Below are 18,585 nucleotides of genomic sequence, written 5' to 3'. Positions count from 1 at the left end.
TTATCTCCAACCCTTAGAACAATACCTGGTACACAGAAGTTGCTCCATGTATAATTTGGTGAAGAAATGAATGAAATAAAGTGAAGTGCAAATAAGACTAGATAACTCTAGTCCTTTTGGTACTCTGTCACTGTCACCTCATAGAAACACAGTATCTGCCACCCAGTACATGCCCATAGCAGGAAACCTAAGAATGACTATCACATGGTTCTAATGCACTTAGTTTTAATGCTTTCTGTATACTTTTTATGTTGGGAGAGAGGCATTATTTCTGATGCCATTAAGTTCACTTATGAATAACAGATTCTTACCAAGGATCTCTTACTTAACTACAAGTATAACACAGATAAATATCTATATTCTTTTCCATGGTTTCATTCTTTCTTAAGTCTGGGATGAATGACATGTCATCCCCTAGGTTCAATAATGCTAAGACGTCTACATGATGTTTTCCTGAACAGTTACATTTCTTCAGTATATAATCCCCATTATTCTTTTATACCTATAAGACATTACTGGGCCCCTTCAAACTTTTCTGGTTGTCATTGGCTGTAAGGGCCAGCTGCTGGCCAACAGGCATAACCATTCATCTTCCTCAGTCTCTTCCTGAAATTTAGTGTGGCTGGACATCAGTGTTAAAAGTTGGTAACAGATCACCAATTTTTTATGTTCACTATCAGATGACAGTAAGGTGTGATTAAAGAGATAGGATGAAGAATGATATAACAATATATGGAGAAGGTCTGTATTACTGATTCTCCTGAAAATCAGATCTGCATCCAGGAAGCCCATATTGCTGTCTAAGATTTTAAGTGATATGAAAGACAAATAGATGTCACTGAAATTAAGTTAGGAAGAAAAATCTTATGAGATGTCCTTCACTAATCAATTTGCTTTGCAGATTTTTTAGCTAACTAATAAACATTATGTAATTAATGTGGCATATCATGGCACAAAGTTCAAGTGGGGGTAAAAACCATGCTAAAAGTAGTAAATGGCAAATTGAATGAAATATGACAGATGTAAGTTGGAATCTTGGTGGAACAAACCATTAACCTCTTTTAGGCAAGTTATTTAACCTTAAGTTTCGTGTTAAGTAACTGCTTCAGGTCCTTCATCTATGCTAATTGGGAAGGACAACACCTACGGGATAATTATGGGCATTATAGACAATTAAATAATATTGAGAAAGCTTGAAGTGTCTCACCTGACACAGTTATAAAAATGACTACAGGTTTATGTACTGTGTCGAGTCCCCACTGCTGGGCTGGGCTTCACGCCAGACTGACAACCTGGCCAGACGCGTGCTGCCTTAGGTCCTATCCATGTCTGTATCCTTAGCACCAAGTACCTGGCTTGGCTCATAATCAGTGTTTAATAAAGGTTTCTCGAATGCACCTCAACATACAATTACTGTTGGGAGATTAGGTATGCCTTGGTAAGAGTAAGATAGTTTTTGTCAGTTTTTAACTACTTGTTTGACCAAAATGGTATAACTTCAGAATCCACTTCTTCATTGCTCTAGGATGCTGATGTTGGGTATGGGTTTTTTTTTTTTCCCCCTCTTTCTCTCTGCAGGTGTAGCCAGAGATTAATTTAGAAGAATGGCACTTGTCTCTACAATTTTTAACCTATTATACAGATGTGAGTGAAGACCCATTTATACATGCAAAGCCTTACTTTTTTTTTTTTTTTTTATCATCAGCCTGTAAAAGCTGATCTACCTCTATCCTGACCTAAATTATAAAATCCTTCCTGGTTTTCAACCTTAACAGAGGCATGCCAAAAATAGCACAGGTGTGCATAGTACAAAGAAATCTGAAATTAAAGAATTATTTTTCCTTCTGGTCATCAAGTTTATGAAACTGGTGGCACCCAAAGGTGGAGAAGATGAAAGAATTCCACATTTCACAGTTTTAAGTAGCTTTTAAGAAGATCTGATTAACAACTGTTTTAGGGTCACATACTACATTACTGACATATATTCTCATTATTCCTGAAGGCCTCCAGCTGCGACAGTGGTAGAATACGAATGGAAATTGATAACCTATTTGTTTCTAAGTGAGTATTGATCTTTCAAGCTCTGATTACTGTAGAGATTACCTTTTTCCATGTGTCTCCTTCTTACCTTCAAGGCACAGTGGAAGGCTTTTCTTTTTTCATTTGACTCACGCCTCACTAACAGAGACAATTAAGTGCTATATTATGCTTGAGAAACTTCTGTATTTTTTTACTTAACATATGCTGATTGAACTATTTTCTGTGTGTACATTAGCATATTAGATAATTTATCATTCTACCAGAAAAGCTTTTGGTTTGCAAGATGTACAAATGAAAAAAAAAATAAACAGAAATTTCAGAAATTAAAATGTGGGCATTTGTTGCATTTTACGAGCTTCCTGTTAGGTTCTGTCATATGAATGGCTGATGGACCTCCTCCTTCTAATTACATCTACCCTAAGGTCACTTCGTATCTTCCAGCCCTGTCTTAGTACTAGAAAACCCAACCAACCAGGCCTGCACTGGGTAGTTGTATCTGTCCTACTGCATTCTATCAGAACCTTATCCCCTGTGAGGACACTAACAACTTTTTTGGCCTTTCAATGATGACAGACCCATGAACTCTATCTTGGGCAATCTAACCTTCTTCCCTGCCCCTCTTCTCTTCGCTCAATTCCTCTATTCTTCTGTCTTCTATATTTGCAGAGTAATTTCATAAGAATCTTTTAAGTCCCTCTCTGCTATGCTTTTCTTCTTTGCCTTCCTTTATTTGGGGGGGATAGGCAGTGCTTGGAACACAATTCTACCAAAGAAAAATGTGTATCTTGGAGTGACATGAAGCGTAATAAAGATCAAAGGGAAGGGAACGAAGAAGACTGGGCACATTTTCTGTGCTCAGCCCTGTATTATTTCATTTAACTCATCCTTGTGATTATCCTTTAGAGTAGGTATAATTATTTCTCTTTAACATATGAGAAAATTCAGGGTCATATTCTAGGAAATGGAGGAGCTATTATTTGTACTGTGCATTCCTAATCCAGAAATTTGTTTTCTCCCATTCCTTTTGAAGGAATCCAGAAGTATCTTTCAGAATCTTCAAAAAGTCTCTTTTAATTGACCTACATACCTATTTTAAACCAGGCTTTTGGTTAAAAATTCCTTATCTGTTGGAGATTCTTCAAGAAATTAGGGATAGAATTACTATATAACCCTGCTCTTTCATTTCTGGGTATTTATCCAAGGACTACAAGGAGACTACTTTGAAAAGATACATGTACCTCTATGTTCATTGTGGCATTATTTACAATAACCAAGATATGGAAACAACTTAAGTGTCCATTGATAGATGAATGGATAAAGAAGCTGTGGTGAATTTATACAGAGCACTACTGTATAAAAGGATGAAAAAGGATGAAACCGTCCCATTTGTAATAGTATGGATGGGCCCTAAGTGTATTACATGCTAAGCAAAATAAATCAGATAGAGTAAGACAATATTGCATGATTTCACTCATGTGGAATCTAAAACACACACACACACACACACACACACACACACACACAAAACCATAAATGAAAAGGGTAAAACAAAACAAATTCGTAGATACAAGGAACAGACTCTAGTGGTTCTGAGGGGAAGAGCTTCGGGCAGTGGTTGAAGTGGGTGAAGAGGGTCAACTGTGTGGCAATGAATGGTAACTAGACTGCGGGTGGTGATCATTTTGCAGCAAACACAGATGTCAAATTATAAAGAAAGATGAAACTTGTATAATACCTGAAACTTATATAATAATTAAAAAATAATAAAAAACCAGAATTCCTCATCTTTAAGTAAATCTGCATTGTCCGTAAGCATCAGTATTCAAGATAAACATGACAACACTATTTTATTCAGGAGCATTATCTTTGGGCTTTAATTATAATACCTGCAGAAGTGTTTCTACTATTTTTTTCACTACAAACACATATTTTTAAAGATTCAGACTCTTGGGTAGGCTTTCCAAAAAACCCATAATTTATTTTTAAAAGTCTCAAATTCCACAACTGATTTATAAATGAACTTTTGTTGCACAACCTATTTAACTTCCTTAAAGATTATGATTAAATGTTTGACAAATGAGTTTTGAATAGTTCGGTGGAATATAGTGTATTTGGAAGGTGAACAGGTCGCTGAGGGATGTAAAGGTCAGAGGGTAAGATTTAATTACTTCTGTGTGTATGTTATATGCTATATATTCAGGGTAAGATTTAAAGTAAAAACATTCCAAGTAAAATGTGCCTTTTATACTAGTTAATATCTGAAGAAACTCCAAACTCCCCTCTAATATTTCATTCATCATTTGCCAATGGCAGCTACCAAGGAATCAGCCTTTTCAGAATCTTATAATTCAGATGAGTGATTTCACTGGTAGTTTGTCTAAAATAATATTTTTAATTAAAAGAAATGAGTTATGTAGTTGATTAACATTTTAAAACAGTTATTATCATTGTTGGTACTATATATATTGAGTAAAACTAATAGAGAGTTTAATGACTTTGGGTGCAAAAGGCTTGAAAGTTAAAAGGGCAAATACTTACTTACTCTGTATTTTGTTTTTATGAACAAATTCTAAGTGACATGAATTCTAATGCATTTTCTACTTCATAAACTCCATGGGATGGGAGTGAGGAAATCACAATTCCCTGGGCCATTAGGCTAAACACTTAGTAAGCTATTAGAATGGGATACTTTTATTTATAACAGCAGGACACAAGATGTGTTGGCTAAATGAGTCCCCATAAAAGCAATCCTATAGATCTTTTCTGTCTAATACAGTAGCCACTTGCCACTGTGACTATTGAGTACCTGAAGTATGGCTTCTTTGAACCAAATGTGCTATAAATATAAAAATACATTCTGGATTTCAAAGACTTAGAACCAAAAAAGAGTAGAATATATCTTCAAAAAATTTTATATCGGTTATGTGTTAAAAGTATAACATTCTGGGGTGCCTGGGTGGCTCAGTGGGTTAAAGCCTCTGCTTTTGGCTCAGGTCATGATCCCAGGGTCCTGGGATCGAGCCCTGTGTCGGGGCTCTCTGCTCAGCAGGGAGTCTGCTTCCCTTCCTCTCTCTCTGCCTGCCTCTCTGCCTACTTGTGATCTCTGTCTTTCAAATAAATAAAGAAAGTCTTAAAAAAAAAAGTATAACATTCTGAATATACTGGGTTAACAAATACATGTATTAATATTAATTCCACCTTTTTTTTTTTACTCTTAAATGTGGCTACTAGAAATTTTAGATTATGTAAGTGGCTAGCATTTTATTTCTATTGTGCAGCACTGTTATAGATAATACTGAAAGGGATTTATAGAATAAATAAGAACAGAATTTATGCCATATTCTTTTACTGATTCAAATTTGTACTCCATTTCACTGGAATAATAAATCAACTTAAGGATGAATTGTGATTTATGATTTGAGAAAGAATTTAACTTTATCAGGGATACACAAGTCTTAAATCAAGCTGTTGCTAGCAAGTATTTTTTTACAGATTTATTTATTTATTTCTGAGGGAGTGCACACATGCATGTGCAAGTTGGGGGGAGGGGCAGGTGGCGGGGGGAAGGGGGAACCCTCAAGCAGACTCCCTGTTGAGTGCAGAGCCTGACACAGGCTCAGCTCCAGGACACTGAGATTATGACCTAAGCTAAAACCAAGATTTAGATGCTCAACCGACTGAGCTACCCAGGTAGCCTAATAGCAAGTATTTTTATGGACTCACATAAGTAAGTAATAAATCTGACTTCAGACTAATTTGATTACACATAAACCATTGAATATCAACTTATATATGTCAAAATGTTATCACATATATACTCTCAATTAATTCTCAAACAATCCAGTTTTATGATAATGTTCTTTCTGAAATGATTTTGGACATTTTTTTTTTTTTAAATCACCAAAATAAGAGGTGTCTCACTCTCCCGATGGCCATGGTTCACTAGCAATGATTGTCCTTGATGGAACCCAAAGACATCCTTGATGTGAAAAGGCCTCCCAAGATGAGTATCTCTGGCTTCAGTGCTTTCTAAAAATTTCCTTCTCTAACAGTTTTGGAAGTCCCTTTGAGCATGAACTCTATGTCACCAAATAGCCTGGGCTGAGTAGGAAGTATATCTAAAAGGCAGTGTAAGCCTGGGTATGTCTTTCCTTGCCCTATAGAGTGAATTCTGGGCAGCAAATATAACTTGAACTTTACTGACACTCTTTTTCTCTAGGCTTTTTTTTTTTTAAATCCCTTCTGCTCATTTTGTTGTTTATAACATTTATAACATGCACTACTAATCACGCATTTCCCATTGGTGGTGGTAATGACCCAGAATTTGGTTTTATGATCTCACCATTTGGTGATCAGAGAATTTATTAGTCTTTTTGTTTTCTTGTCTGCCTATTTGTGAGCCCAAATCAAATAAGAAGATATTTTATGTCCATTGTAAAGGACACCAGCTCCTTGAGATCGTGAATGGTAATTTTTTGTCTTCTGTGTTTTGTTTTGGCCTGTGGCTGATATTACAGGATAGCAGCTATAAGTTCTCAATATACCAGTGTGTCTGTAATTCAGAAAAGCTTTTAACTCCTGTGTTAGTGTGAAGTATTTTCCTACATCTGGAGAGTATTTAAAAAATTATTACAACCCATAAACTAAAGTGCTCTGTTCTGATTGGTTTATAGGGGTAACCAGGGACCTATTTAAATCTTATATTCCTCAAAAATTAACAAAAATAGAAATTCTTATTCTTTAAAAGTGTTAGAGTTAAAAAATTTTCTTAAGAAACATTAGCTCAGAAACATTTTTATAAAAGAATCTAAGCTCGTGTAATTAAGGTGAACTTGTGGACAGATCAGACTAATAACTTCGGTCTAAAAAAGAAAGTTTTATGTATTTTCTTTTAGTTTATAATTACAGAGGTTATTTTTAAAATAAGACTTGGGCTTATTTTCTAATAGGCTAGTTAGATCTAAACTTTTTAAAACTACTTGTACTGCTTTAAGATGATAAAAATATAAAATTTCTGTTCAGTTAAACTGAGTCACAACTCTGACAAATCTTTTACTGTAATAACAGTAATTGTTTATAACATATTACCTTTCAGTGATTTAAAAGTTACTTAAAAGATACTCACACTTTATTTGTTTTAAGTCAATTTGTCCCCATAACAGAAAGAATATTTGAGAAGGACCTCCGAACTAAAGCTGTCAGTTAGGTAGAGGAAAAAAAAATCTTGGAAAATATAAAATGTGGTCTCACATACACACATTTTCATGTACTCTATCTATGTGTTTCTGAGGTAAAATCAGCCTCATGAAACAGAGTGGTCTAAGGTATATTTTGGTAAGGGGAGAAGACATTGTTGATTGCCCTGATTTATAGATTTGGTTTAACATTCTATAATACTCCTCAGTTGCTTATAGAAAAAAAAAATTCAGACCATCTGACTCCAGTAACTGTTCTTAACTAGACTGGTTTGAAGAAAGCAAGACTAAAGACTAAAGGCAAGAAGATTTGTTAAGGGCATTTTTCTCATCTAGATGAGAAAAATGGGAACCTAAACTAAGGAAATGCCAGAGTTAATAGAGCAAGGGGACAGATTGCAGACATACTTAGCTGGTAAAATCTAGCTGATGCGATGTCTGACTGGTAAAATAACGGGCTGGTAAAATAGAGAAAATATCTAGATCAGGCAACTGGGTGAATGATCACACCATTTATTTAGATTGGAAATGCAGGAAGAACCAAAGATGAGTTCATTTTTGGAAATTGTGTACATGGTCTTAGGAGGTGTTTAGGTAGAAATATCCAGTAGGCACTTTTGGAAATAAAAATAAAATGAGAATAAAAGCTGGGAGCCCAAGAAAAACGCTTGCAATGAAGACAGAAGCTGGATGGCGTTAGCTTATAATTAAATGGCATAGCCCAGATAAAGAATACAGAAAAATCCTGGGGCACACAAACATCGAGGGAAAAAAAAAAAAAACAATCTGAGCATGAGACTGAGTAGGGCAGTTAAGATGACAGGAAATGAACCAAGAGAGGATACTGTCTGAGAAGTCATGAGAAGGAAGAATTTTTTTTCAAGATTTTATTTCTTTCTTTGAGAGAGAGAGAGAGAACACAAGTGTTGGGAATGGGAGAGGGAGAAGCAGGCTCCCAACTGAGAGGGAGCCTGATGAGGGAGGGACTCCATCTTAGGACCCTGGGATCATGACCTGAGCCAAACGCAAACACTTAATCAACTGAGCCACCCAGGCACCTTGAGAGGGAAGAATTTTAAGAAGGAGAGAGTAAGGAATGGTGCCAAAAGCTTCAAATACACTGTGGTAAGAAATGGGAAGTTCTAGCCCCGTCACTTGTGACTTCCGCAAAAACAGTTCAGTAAAGGGGTGGGTGTGGAACCTAAATCAGCCCGGCTAAAGATTGAATGGGAGGTGATAAAGCAGAGAGGAGCACAGGACAGTGCAGTTTAGTGGAGGCTGTGCTGACATGTGGCTCTGAAGGAAGAGAACTGGAAAGTAACTGCAGGTTCAGCCAGGGTGCAAGGAAGCATGTCTGTGTGTGTGTCTGTGTGTGTACGTATGTATGCACGTATGTGTGTACATATGGATGTATACTTGTATTTGAAAGATCAGAGAGATCCGAATGTGTTAGGAGAAAGAGAAAGTCTTCAAAACATTTAGAAACTGTTCTTAAAGCATACTGCCCAAGAAGCAAGCTGGAGAGGGCCAGGGAAGAGAGCCAGCTTGCGACCATCGGTGAAAAAAAGAAACGGGACATTATGGATGCACTCCAAGAGTCTGGTTCCCTTTATAACTGGTTTAGGCTTAAGTAGCTCACAATAATCTATCTTCCTAACCCTGTTTTGTAAATGAGAAAACTCATTAAAAAAAAAAAAAAGGATTCAGGTTTTACTAGAGTTTGAAATCTCGTTTCTACTTCACTGGCCTCTAATCTTTGTTTAAAACAAATAACAGGTATAGTAACTTAATGAAGAAATGAAGAGACTCACAATTCGAACAAGCCAGGATAAAGTAGATGTTGCTGTTGAGTAGTGCGTATTATAATGGTAGGGGGGGCTTTGATCATCTTCCCATGTCTCATAACGCTCTGCATAAAATACAGCTCTCTTTGGGTTCAAAGCACCGATTGGCTGTAAGAAGAGAAAAGAAGCATTTCACTTAATACAGTTATATTAAGCATGCTATAACTCTTTATGCTAAAAGTACTTACTGTTAATTCATTTTAACCCTAGAGCATACAAAATTTTGTATTATATTTTATCAAATTTGATTTTAATATTAATTATGGATCATGACACATGTCAAAAATCTCTCAGGAAGAGACGTCTCTGAATTTTGCGAAGTTTCTGGATTTTACTAAAAGTTTCAGTAAACTGGATTACTAGGATGATCCAGTTTAAACTGTCAAGGCAAAACCAAAACTTTTACTGTCATTGTCCTGCCTACTTAGTAATAACCATAATGAACGTTTAGCTTGATCATAGGAAATCCAAGGAGGAGAAGTGAAGCAGTTGACCATGTGACAACCGTATTAGAGAAAACCTCCTTTTACCAGAGGGCCACTCACAGTGCGAAAGATAATAATCACCCACACGGAAACCCTGTTGGAATGCTGGTTCCATTTTTTTATTATAAAAATGGCGCATACATCTTCTTTATTAAGTGAAACTACAAACCTAAGGCTGATGAAAATAATCCAGACAATTCCCAATTTCCTAGAAAGCATTTTGTAAAGCCACTAAGACCTTCCTATCATCCCAATGATGACATTAATCCCTAGAGTGGAGCATACAGTAAAATGCTCAGGATACAATATACATAGATTTTTCCCCCCTCAAAAAAGTGTGGGTTAATTGGATCATTGCCTCAAACTTCTTAGCACACCTACCTAATTATTAAAAGAATTTCTAGCATATAGTCCTCATGATTTCGAATAAGAAACTGTTTTAGCTTCAATTTCTTGATTTTGGTTTATGGGACATGGAGTCCATTCTCATGATACCTAATAGCTACGTTATTTTGCTTTAGGATGCATACTATTATATATAAATATTTATAGAGAAAACAAGATGAACACTAAGTATAATATAGAACTCCTTTATTCAAAATTTAATATTACTAGTTAACTATGAAGTTTCCCCCAGGGCTTAATTTTAACAAGAGAAGTAGTAGAAAATTAGTGTTTCAATGGGACAAATAATGTTACACAAGAGAGAAAGATTCATTTATAAATTGTTTGTAAGCTTTTTCTTTTGGTCCTATGGGACTAATTCAAATAACACAATGATGTCAGCAGTTAAAGGTCTGTTAGAATTTCCATAATAAACTCTTATTTGCAAGGGCTCTTATCTTTAATACTAAAATTATTTGTAAACTACGCTCATTTTTCTTTAACTTAATTATGACTTAACAAAGACTAAACAATTTAATTATTTTTAAAAATTTTTGAAAATGTTTAATTTAAGTATTTAAAAATGTTTAAGAACTTTGGTTTAAATATACTTTTTAAATATTCTAAGGCTTACATTTTATTCTACATTAAATTTCACTGTTCATCTCTCAAATCTTTTTGCATAGATATCAAAAGGCAATATAATTTCATTAAATATCACATAGAATATTAATAACACTTAAAACAAATATATAAGTAATTTTTGGTAAAAGGATAGTTACCATAGTAGAAGGAATGTGAGCTGTTCCTGAATTAAAATAGTTTTTCATTTAAGAGAGCCAACATATCTTATACTTTCTAAATGTGCAGACATCTGTTTTTCTTTCTCAATATTAAAAGACTATTTTTTCAAAGCATTTAAAATGTTTAATACTTTGTTCTCTCTTGAATAGGCTAATGGGTCTTTCACATGCATAAAATGGCTTCCAATAGGTAAGGACTGACCTTATCTGATTTTTTGTTTGTTCACACAAATTTTCTTAAAAAAGGAACAAGTCCTCCCTTTAATCTTTTCCAGCTTCTCATCAACTACCAGAAAAAGGATAAAGTAAATATTTACACTTTTTATTTTACTTGAGTTTCATCAAAGTCATTGTTTTGGAGTGTTTGACAGAGAGTAATACTTTGTAGGAAACAGTTGCACAGTATTAAAGTATACACATGCCTCCATTAGTAAACTTCTTAAAATGAATTTCCAATTTTGAATTTTTATCTAATACATTTAGAAACTAATTTTGTATATAACAAGATGTAAATGATCTAGTTTGTACTTATTATTTTTCTATTATTTTGCTCTAGTAATCAGGAAGCAATAAATCATCTGAAGGCAAAATGCTTGAAAATGTCTGAAAAACAAAAATATCATCACAGATGATATATTTTCTTATGGGATCCAAACATACAATATCTATCTATTTATCTGCCCCCTGTCTACCTGTCCATCTATCATCTACCTGGCTATAGTGATCTACTTATCCTGTGTATAAACTGATATGGTTGTGTTTGTTATCCTTTTAAAATTTGAGCAAATAATGCAGTGTCAAAGCCATTTGGATATAGCAAACGAATAAGGTAGGAAATCCGGCGAAACAGTAAAACTCTGCTTAATAAAATGTAGAAGCTTATTTTGTAATCTTTTCCAATTTTTACCCTCATTACCATAGTAATGATTACCAGTTTTCTCTCAAAGAGTAGGCTTTTAGGAACAGCCACCTCTATGCTTTTTAAGTGTTCCCAGATGAAAAGGTTTACCTGAAAGTTTCGAACTTGCTATTAGATGTATTATGATTTTGTTTTTGTTGGTTTGTATGCCATGACTTGACACTAAGAAATAAAATAATGCAGATAACAAGGCAAAAATTAAAAACAAAAATTCCACCTATGTAGCATTTTTATTATAATTCAGTTTCTCAAACTACTACAAAGCCTACGTAGCTTCCAAAATAACTATTTTCAATATAAAATTGATGGAAAATCATACATACTAACATTACCACGTCTACATGAAGCAACAGAATTTATCGAAGAATCAGTGTTGAGGATATTCTCTACTTTATTACTCAATTTCCCCTGTTTGAATATTAAAGAGAGAAATTTGTCTCTGTCTTAAGTACCACAAAAAGCTTTGTTTTCCTGAAAACAAAAAAACAAACAAAAAGCAAAAAAACTGTGTCTTTATTATATGGAACAAAGATCCTGACAGATACTCATGGAGATTTACATTATGAAAGGCTCTGAGAAATGTTATAAACAGAATTAGTTAATCTTGTTCACTCCAGTGTTTACCATTTTTTATTTTTACTAGATCCTCATCATTTTTTGTTTTCATAATAACTATATATATATATATATATATATATATATATATATATATATGGCCATAGCACTAGGGATCCTTGAAAAGTTCTGGTTAGAATCCTTATGGTATGCATTTCTGAGTGTGAACTTTTTCTTTGATTATATTTTCCTATTTTCCTTCCTTTTCTGTTCTCTTAGTCTTGATTGATCAACACGATTCTCTTTCATGAAACCTTACAAGTTTTATCAAGTGCATTTTATGGGATAGGTATATAAATTAAAGAGGTGAAAACAACAAAGACGATTTAAATAAAAAATACTAATTGGGTAAATGGTACTTTATGAAGCATTCAAAGAACTTTAGGGGATGTGAAAGTCTGGGCACATAGCTGGATTATTTGAATAAATAAAGAAACCAAAAATAAATGTGGACTGACTTGAGGTGCAGTCAATGCCATTAAAATAGATTATAATTTCTAAGACTAAAAAAGGTTTTCAAGAGGAATCAGAGGTCCAATTAAAGTAATATTAATAAAACAATTCTGGTATTTCAAAAAAAACTTGAAAATGCTCACTATGTTGATGGTATTAGGATTCTACTTACATATATAAAATGTTTGTGAGCTCATTATTGCTAGTGTTTCTCTGCTGCAAATGCTGATGGTACTACATACTTATAACAGATACTGTTTTCACATCCATTTTCTGGATTGATTTTTGTAAGTCTTGAGGTGGGCAAGGCATTCATTCTGAACCTAATTTCATAAGAAGGAAACAGGTACGTGGGTCTCTACTCTTTCCACAACACTGCAGTGCCATTTCATGGCGAAATAGGAAATTCTGATCTTGATGTCGTTTTTTTCTTCTATAACCACGTACTTAATTCCTAAACCATCATGGATCTTCAGAAATTGGAGTCCACCCTACAGGCCTGCAAGTCCAGCTCCCTCACAGTATAGATGAGAACAATGAAGAAACGTCCAGTCAAGATTGCACTGCTAGTCAGAGGCTCTACGTTTTGCAGAACCAGCTGAAGCTTTGTGCCAGATACAGCTGGGAGCGGGATATAGCTGATTGATCTGTTTGACTTCATCTCAATACTCTCAACACATCTGAGCTTCTAACATATTGAAGCTATCTTGTTATCTTTCATTATAATAACCAAGGGCTTGGGAATCCAAAGATTCCCAAAGAATCCAAAGATTCCAAAGAATCCCAAAGAAGAGGCTTTAAGAATTCTTGTCCTTTCTTTTTTTTTTTTCAGTCATGAGCTATATATATGTATCATCATTCTTAAAATTCTCAGGACAACATAGAAATCATACCCACACATGCTTCTGTGCTCAAGGAAATTCCCTGCCTCTCTTCTTATCTGACCAGAGAATTTCAGTGTATTCTTCTCATAGCAGCTCAAATTTCATCTGTGAAGCCCTACATGACACTCTCTGGTAATAGGCAAATCTATAACTTCCTTTTACCAGTAGGCTAGCCCCTCAAGGCAATGGCTTTTACTCATTTCTATGTTCGGAGCACTTGATACACTACTTGGCTCTTTTCAGGTATGTAATAAATGCTGAATGAATGAAGATAGAACGATCTGATTATATAAGATTAATTAAGTATGTAATCAATTTCGTGGAGGACGAGGGGCTGAGGGAGAAGGAGAGAGAGAACCTCAAGCAGGCTCCACACCTAGTGTGAAGCCTGAGATCATGACCTGAGCCAAAATCAAGAGTTGGACACTTAACTGACTGAGCTACATGGGTGTCCCTGATGATATAACATTTAAATTTCAATAAGGAAGCTTCAAACAAAAATTTTAGGCAAAATCAAAAGACAAATAACAAAGTGAAAAATATTTATAGCGTACATGATAAAGGGCTAGTTTCCTTAAAAAGTGAGCTCTCACAAATCAGTAAGAAACTAATGAATAATCTAGTTGAATAAATGAGCAAGTGAGATGAACAGGCAATTTACAAAAGCAAATCTTCAATATATGTAGGAAAAATAGCACTAGCTCACACAATATAATTATATCCAATATAATGGATAGCTATTCTTTTTCTGTTCACCATACATTACTCTTTCTTCCTTTATGAACCACTCCTTCCCTACTCTTGGTATATCTGGTTCAGGTGGGCTGACTCCATTACCTGATTCCCTCAGTGGGCATGTGATCCAGATTTGGCAATCAGCATATTCTATCCACATGGCCACCAAGATTAGTAGAGAAATGGGCAGATGATTCAAGTTACTCCAATGAAACTCTGCTGAGACTCTCTGGGAAAGAAGCTTTCTCTTTTTCTATTGGAATTAGAAAGGCATCACTACTATAACATAGTGAAGCCTGTCTGAAAATGAAAAATACCATTTTTCATGGAAACGAAAAATGGAAAGGAAAAATACCAGAGATGCAGCATCCTATGACACTGGTGAGTTTCCTGAACAAACCAATCCCTGATTTCTAAGTTATGTGGGCCAATAAAAAATTTGTTTTTAAATTACAGCCAGTTTAAGTTGATTTTCTTTCCTTATAGTTAAAAGTCAGAAGTACATGGCAAGTTTTAAAATGTCAAATAAAAACGAGTTTTATTCATTAGGTTGTCAAAAATTAAGTTTCACAATACTCAGTGTTGGCCAGGAAATAGCAAAACATGATATGCCATAATACTGTTGGTGGGAATATAAATTGGTATACATTTCTCATGGGGCAAAGTGGTAATATTTTTTTAAAAATATACACTTGCTTTTGATCCAATCATTCCACTTCAAGAAATTTATAATATGGAAAGAATCAGATACAAGGATATTTATATTTCTTGCAACATTTCTCAAAATGGCAAAACAAAATGAAAACAGAAACTCCCCACAAAACTAGAAATAGTCTAATCCAGTAAGGCACTAGTTAAATAAGTGATGATATACTCATACTACTGCATACTATGCATCTAATTGAAAAGGCTGATTTGAAAAAAAACTCCCAGGTAAACTCATTCAATAAATATCGAGTGCCTACTATGTGTCAGTAATTACTCTAGGCCTTACAATAAGATAAATGAGGTTGCTGTTCTCATGATGCTTCCTGTGTGTGTGTGTGTGTGTGTGTGTGTGTGTGTGTGTGTGCGCGCGCGCGCGTTTGTGTGCGTATGGGCGCGCGCACGCCTTTAGAGACAAAGACAGAGGGAATCTAAATAAACAATTAGGTAAATGCGAAAAATACCAGAGGTAAGTGCTCTACCGGCAAAACAGAATGGGACAGTAGTGACTGGGCGATACAGACGGCATCTCCCAAGGAGAACCTCTAGGGCAGAGATTATATGCAGTTCAGAAATGAGAGAATTCAAGACAGAGGAAAAGCTAGTACAAAGGCTTCGTAGAGGCCTACCAGGCTCAGGGAACAGAAAGAGAGTGTGACTGAAGCACAGTAGACGAGAGGAAGGGATTAGGAGATGACATGAGAAAATAGGTAAAGGCATATCATATGGTTTTGCAGATCAGGGAAATAAACTATAAATGAAAATTTGATGGTAAGTGAAGGGGAGAGTCACTGAATGCTTTTAAGCAGAAGATAACCAAGATCTGAGTTAAGCTTTAAAAAGGTAACTCCAGGGGTGCCTGGGTGGCTCAGTGAGTTAAAGCCTCTGCCTTCCGCTTCGGTCATGAACCCCGGGTCCTGGGATAGAGCCCTGCATCAGGCTCTCTGCTTGGCAGGGAGCCTGCCTCCTCCTCCTCTTTCTCTCTCTCTGCTTGCTTCTCTGCCTACTTGTGATCTGTCAAATAAATAAATAAAATCTTAAAAAAAAAAAAGGTAACTCCAATAGTTTTGTGGAGAATGGGTTACAGGTAATATTAAATCATTGTTATGAGTACTAGGTTGAAAAAAGCTATTAGCATCATAGCAATATCAACACCGTAGTCTTATCAATGACTTTATAAAAATAGTATTATCACGCTTTCTAAAAATTCCGAGTACATAAGTAATATACTTTTGCTAACTATTCAGAGTAAAATTTTGAAGAATATACATAAAACATAAAATTATAAAATTAGTTGCCTCTACCTGTCCCTCTCCCTGGCTCATTTTCTCTCTCTCTCTCTGTCTCCCCCTCGCTAAATAAATAAATAAATAAATAAAATCTTAAAAAAAAAAAAAAAAGAATTTGGTTTATCCTGCATATAGAATGTTAAGGGCTTTTCTCAGTTATAGGACCCAGAAAAATCTTTCAAATATGAACATTTAAACTTTTATAAATTTTAGGGTTTTTTGTTTTGTTTTGTTTTGTTTTGTTTAGAAAAAGAGGAAGAGAGAGTGTGTGTAGGTCGGGAGGGGCAGAGCGATAGGGAAAGAGAATCTCAAGTAGGCTCCACACTCAGTGCAGAGCCTGATGTGGGGCTTGATCTCACTACCCTGAGAGATCAGAGAGAGAGAAGGAGAAACAGGCTCCCCAATGAGCAGGAAGCCTGATGAGGGACTTGATCCCAGGAGCCTGGGATCATGACCCAACCTGAAGGCAGACCCTTAACCTACTGAGCCACCCAGGGGCCCCAGAAAGGTTGTTATCTGAAACAGACAAAGTCCCCCTTTGCAATTTTATGCACAGAATGGCATCATCAGGTGAACTTCAGCTAATCACCATATAATTCCCACATACATGCATAAAAAATGGAACCTGAAGTAATGAAGTGTTAATAAAAGTCAGTGTTAAGATTTATACTTTGCTGGCTATCTTTGAGTGCAATTCTTTTCATATTTTTTCATAGGGTAAATAAAATGACTAGTTACATTATGGGGAAGCAGACTTTGAGCCAAAGTTGAATTTTGATGAGCATGACGTATTAGCATATTCACAGGTATGTCTGTTCCATGTAGGACTGAAGCCTTTGGAGGTAAAGAATCGCTGACTTGGTACATTTCTTTGCATCCTCTGCTTCTATCACATGGCTATCCATAGTGCAGGGCATTTAGAAAAGGTGGAGGGCACCTAGAAGATGAACTAATCACTGTAGTTTGGTTGTGTGTGTATTTTCTTAAAGTATATTCTACTTCCCTACTATAGAGAAATAATAGGTAACAAATGAAAGGAAATGCAACTTACAAAGCCCGTGCAATTCATCCTAATGTTGTGAAGATAAAATGAGAAGATCTATGGAAGATGCTTAGCAGGGTGCCTGGCTATATAATAAGTACCTGTCAGTAACTGGCTGGTGTTATCACTGTCCCAGGATAATTCCTAAGAAAATCAGTTTTAAATATTTTAGTGAAAAGTAACCAGTTTTGACATAAAAGTAATGGACGTATAATTAAGTACCTTAAATCTTCATGTGTCAGTTCTAAAAGCTTTCTAAATATTAAGTAGTACAATGATGAGCCTGTTGAGGAGTTTCAAGATCATCTCCACTGGATCTCCTGTTTCAGCTGGAAAGAAAGGTTAAAGGAGACGGACTCTGGCCTAGGTTTGCCTTGATGCTGCTGTACTTGAGATGTGACACCAAAGTGCACAAGCAAGCTCTCTTTCCTTCTCTGTAGGTAGTATCTAAGAGCAGACACTACAGAAACGCTCCTATTGTTTCCAGCTCCTCCTCTAACAGCTTAAAGTTTTCCTTTCTTTTAAAAATTTCTTTCTTTCTCTCTCTTTTCCGTCCTTCCTCCCTCCCTGCCCCTCTGTCTCTTTCTCTCTCTCCCTCTTTTCTTTTTCCCTTCCCCTTTCCTTCCCTTTCCCTTTTCTTTCTTCTTCCCTCCCTTCCTTCCTCTCCCCCTCTCTCTTTCTTTCCTCCTTTCTTTCTAAGTAATCTTTCACCTAACATGGGGCTCAAACTCATGACCCTGACATCAAGAGTCTCAAGTAGTACCAATACTGGGAGCCAGCCGGGCACCCTGACAGCTTCAAGTTTTGAAAGTAGTATGGGCCGTAGTATTCTCTCTCTCTCTTTCTCTCTCTCTGAAAGGGTAGAACAATTGGCTAAATGGGAAAGAACTAGAAAAGAGACTCTAAGGGAGGACCAGGCAGAGCAGGCGACCAGTTTGGGACTTCTGTGTAAATCCTCAAAATGCCCTATTACATATCTCCAACAAACAGTGGAGATAAAAACAAAGAGCACCTCGCTCTTTCTGGTTACCACAGTGTCTATGAACCAGCTCTGCTCTTTGTCTACACTTGGTTTTTTTCCTTTCAATTAGAAGGAAAAGAACTTAATATGCCACCAGGTAAACCAAACATGACTTGTAAACCCTTAAGAGCATGGACCAGTTCTTACTGTCTTTTTATCTCCTGTACCCGG

At 35.7% G+C, this 18,585-nt stretch overlaps 1 protein-coding gene across 10 annotated transcripts in view; it reads right to left on the bottom strand.

Annotated features, from left to right (window-relative positions):
- Nucleotides 1-18,585, bottom strand: part of NBEA (neurobeachin) — a 667,980-nt gene that overhangs the window by 68,335 nt on the left and 581,060 nt on the right. For all 10 annotated transcript variants that reach the window (XM_044249587.1, XM_044249579.1, XM_044249580.1 and 7 more), the window contains one exon: nucleotides 9,047-9,187. In XM_044249587.1, the coding sequence (XP_044105522.1) occupies nucleotides 9,047-9,187 (141 nt within the window). The remainder of the gene's footprint in view (nucleotides 1-9,046; nucleotides 9,188-18,585) is intronic.

Source organism: Neovison vison, chromosome 5 (assembly GCF_020171115.1).
Source record: "Neovison vison isolate M4711 chromosome 5, ASM_NN_V1, whole genome shotgun sequence".
In the NCBI taxonomy this organism is placed as follows: Eukaryota; Metazoa; Chordata; class Mammalia; order Carnivora; family Mustelidae; genus Neogale; species Neogale vison.
The sequence above is the reverse complement of the archived record's forward strand: the minus strand, read 5'-3'. Positions and strand labels throughout refer to the sequence as shown.